The sequence below is a fragment of the Monopterus albus genome, unplaced genomic scaffold, assembly GCF_001952655.1.
Source record: "Monopterus albus unplaced genomic scaffold, M_albus_1.0 scaffold287.1, whole genome shotgun sequence".
Taxonomy (NCBI): domain Eukaryota; kingdom Metazoa; phylum Chordata; class Actinopteri; order Synbranchiformes; family Synbranchidae; genus Monopterus; species Monopterus albus.
Genome location: NW_018128167.1, coordinates 57,268 through 59,663, shown reverse-complemented (window position 1 = coordinate 59,663; position 2,396 = coordinate 57,268). Strand labels below are relative to the sequence as shown.

The window sequence follows — 2,396 nt, the reverse complement described above, 5'->3', positions numbered from 1 at the left end:
GTAATATCGTACCTGTGTCTTGAGGCTATGCAGTCTGTTACTTCATCACCTCCCCTCCGGATGTTTTGGGTCAAATTCGTTTGGTCTTTTGTCAGGTAACATCCTAAGCTAAGCTAAGCCGTCTTCTGTATAGTACACAGAAAGATTTTCCCTGATGAAGTTTATTAACCAGCCCAACTCTTTATTAAAACATTCAGTGTTATGGAAAAGAACCATATTGACAGATATTCACAAAATTATAGTCTGTAGGAAATAAAAAGCTATTTTATAATAAAAATAACAGTAAAAAAAAATTGTAAGTACGGTTGAAAATTAACTAATTTCTGTATCCAACAAAGCGGTCATGTCATGTTACCAAAAACAAACAACTCACAATGTAAATAGGCTGTCTGGTCACAAAGAGATGCAGACATCCTGCCTCAACAGAAGTTGCAGTATTCAAAGTAAGCAGATTCTACTTGATTCTCATCAATACAATTGTAAGATATATAAGTAAGGAAAATAAATGTAAAGATTCGTTCAAAATGAACGAATCGTTCGTGAACGACACATCACTGGCTCTCAGCCTTCCGTGTTGACCCGGAAATGGATAATCTTCTTACTTCAACCAATCGAGATTACTGGGTTCCAAAATGGCGTGGGGGAGTTGCTTTGTCCGGCTCAGACTAACCACAAAAGATGTTTTACGGAGCTCCGTGAAAGGTGGCAGGTGAGAGTGACCACAGACGGAATGGGGCGGCCTGCTCACACACAAACAGACTCCCGCTGCTGGGCTAGCAGGCACAGTTTAGCTGTTAGCCGGCTAACAGCTAACAGCTAAGTGCTAGTCATTAGTTTGCTTGTTTTGTTCTGACAATGTTAAACGTTTCACTTTTGTTGCCTTTTCGTAGTTTAGCCATTTATTTGTCAGGTAATTATAAAACTATTGCAAATGTTCAGATTTAGCGGCTGTCGGGTTTTAATGCTAAGTTGACCTTTCTCGTGTGTGTGTTTTATTACTTCCTCTATTTAAAGATATATGTTTCTAAATATATTGTTTTCGTGCATTATATGAACACAACAGTGAATAGTCAGCAATTAATCGCAGAAAAATGAAATAAATACAATGAAGTAATAACTACTGTCTTTATGTGACAAAATATCATAGCCTAGTTATTTTTCTTCTTATCTTGATAGATAATGGGCATGCTTTAATAATTCTAAAGGAAATTTTTAAGTAGTTCTGGACAGAAGCGTCCACAATTTTAAGGGTTTTAGTCCATTTCTTCTTGTGAATGTGAGAATGTCCCGTAAAAATCGTGCCTACAAAGAAATAAAATCTTTCTTGTCCATTTCGCTGTCCTCAAAACAAATAAACCTGCCTTTCTCATTAGAACGTATTGAACATTTAGGTGTTCCTAATCTGCAGAAGTCACAAGACTGTCTAAGACTGAGTTTTATACTTCTCCAGTATTTCCTCCTACTTCACATCTTTTACTTAACTGCTAAGACAACAGTCGTGAAACACCGGACAGGTTTATATTTACTGTGTGACATATGAGTCTGTGACACCTTTTATAAAACATTTGTTAATAAAATCTCATGGTCAGTGTCTAACCTGCCAACCGCTGTGCTCTTCTACATCATACACATTTTACCTAACATTCACTGACACACACCAGTTTCTTGATCGAAGGTCTGCATCTATTGATTGTTTAGATGATCAAAAATATAAACATGTGAGGTGTGCGTACATGTGTAAAAATGCCCTCACAGGAAGTTCTCTGTCCATCTAGCAGGTGGCCTCACAGCTGCCAACAGAGATGTGGCTTCAAGAAAGCCACGAGGAAACCAGAAACCAAGAGGGTAGTGGAGGAGGAGCCGGCACCCCCCCACACAGAGTCCTCTGAGACGACAGTTCACCACCGGACCTCCACCCCCCACTGGGACCAGCAGGTGCCACCCAGTTCCCCTCGGGCCTTCGGCCGGCTCATCAAGCCACTCGTCTTCACTGTGGGGGTAGGTGATATCTGCCTGTTGTTGTTGATGGGGGTGACATTGTTGGTGATGTCATTGGCAGCTGTTAATGCCATGTCAGTTTACAGGCTGCTCCTTCGGCTCGGCAGCCATCTGGCAGTACGAATCCCTCAAGTCCCGAGTCCAGAGCTACTTCGACGAGATCAGAGCTGATTGGCTGGAGAAGCTGCGACCACAGAAACGAGGAGACATGCGCAAAGAGGTGAGGAGGGTTAAAGGGTAAGGCTTGTCATATTCTCTGTTTCCGTTTCTTCTCACAAATGCCACCCAGAGCCTAACAGCAGCAATGCAAGTGGTGAACTCACCATGTGAATCAGACCCTGGTTTAGGTCTTGCGCCAGTCTATTTGACCGGTCTTTTAACCGTTTATACCCCGGTCA

At 41.7% G+C, this 2,396-nt stretch overlaps 1 protein-coding gene across 2 annotated transcripts in view; it reads left to right on the top strand.

Annotated features, from left to right (window-relative positions):
* The first annotated feature begins 547 nt into the window (after nucleotides 1–547).
* Nucleotides 548–2,396, top strand: part of parlb (presenilin associated, rhomboid-like b) — a 7,987-nt gene continuing 6,138 nt past the window's right edge. Inside the window, exons 1-3 of one of the 2 annotated variants that reach the window (XM_020622713.1) lie at nucleotides 548–709; nucleotides 1,779–1,998; nucleotides 2,078–2,218. In XM_020622713.1, coding sequence (XP_020478369.1) covers nucleotides 633–709; nucleotides 1,779–1,998; nucleotides 2,078–2,218 — 438 coding nt within the window. In that variant the 5' untranslated portion in view covers nucleotides 548–632. Of the gene's footprint in view, nucleotides 710–1,775; nucleotides 1,999–2,077; nucleotides 2,219–2,396 lie in introns of both variants that reach the window. The other variant, XM_020622712.1, reaches the window with a different exon arrangement.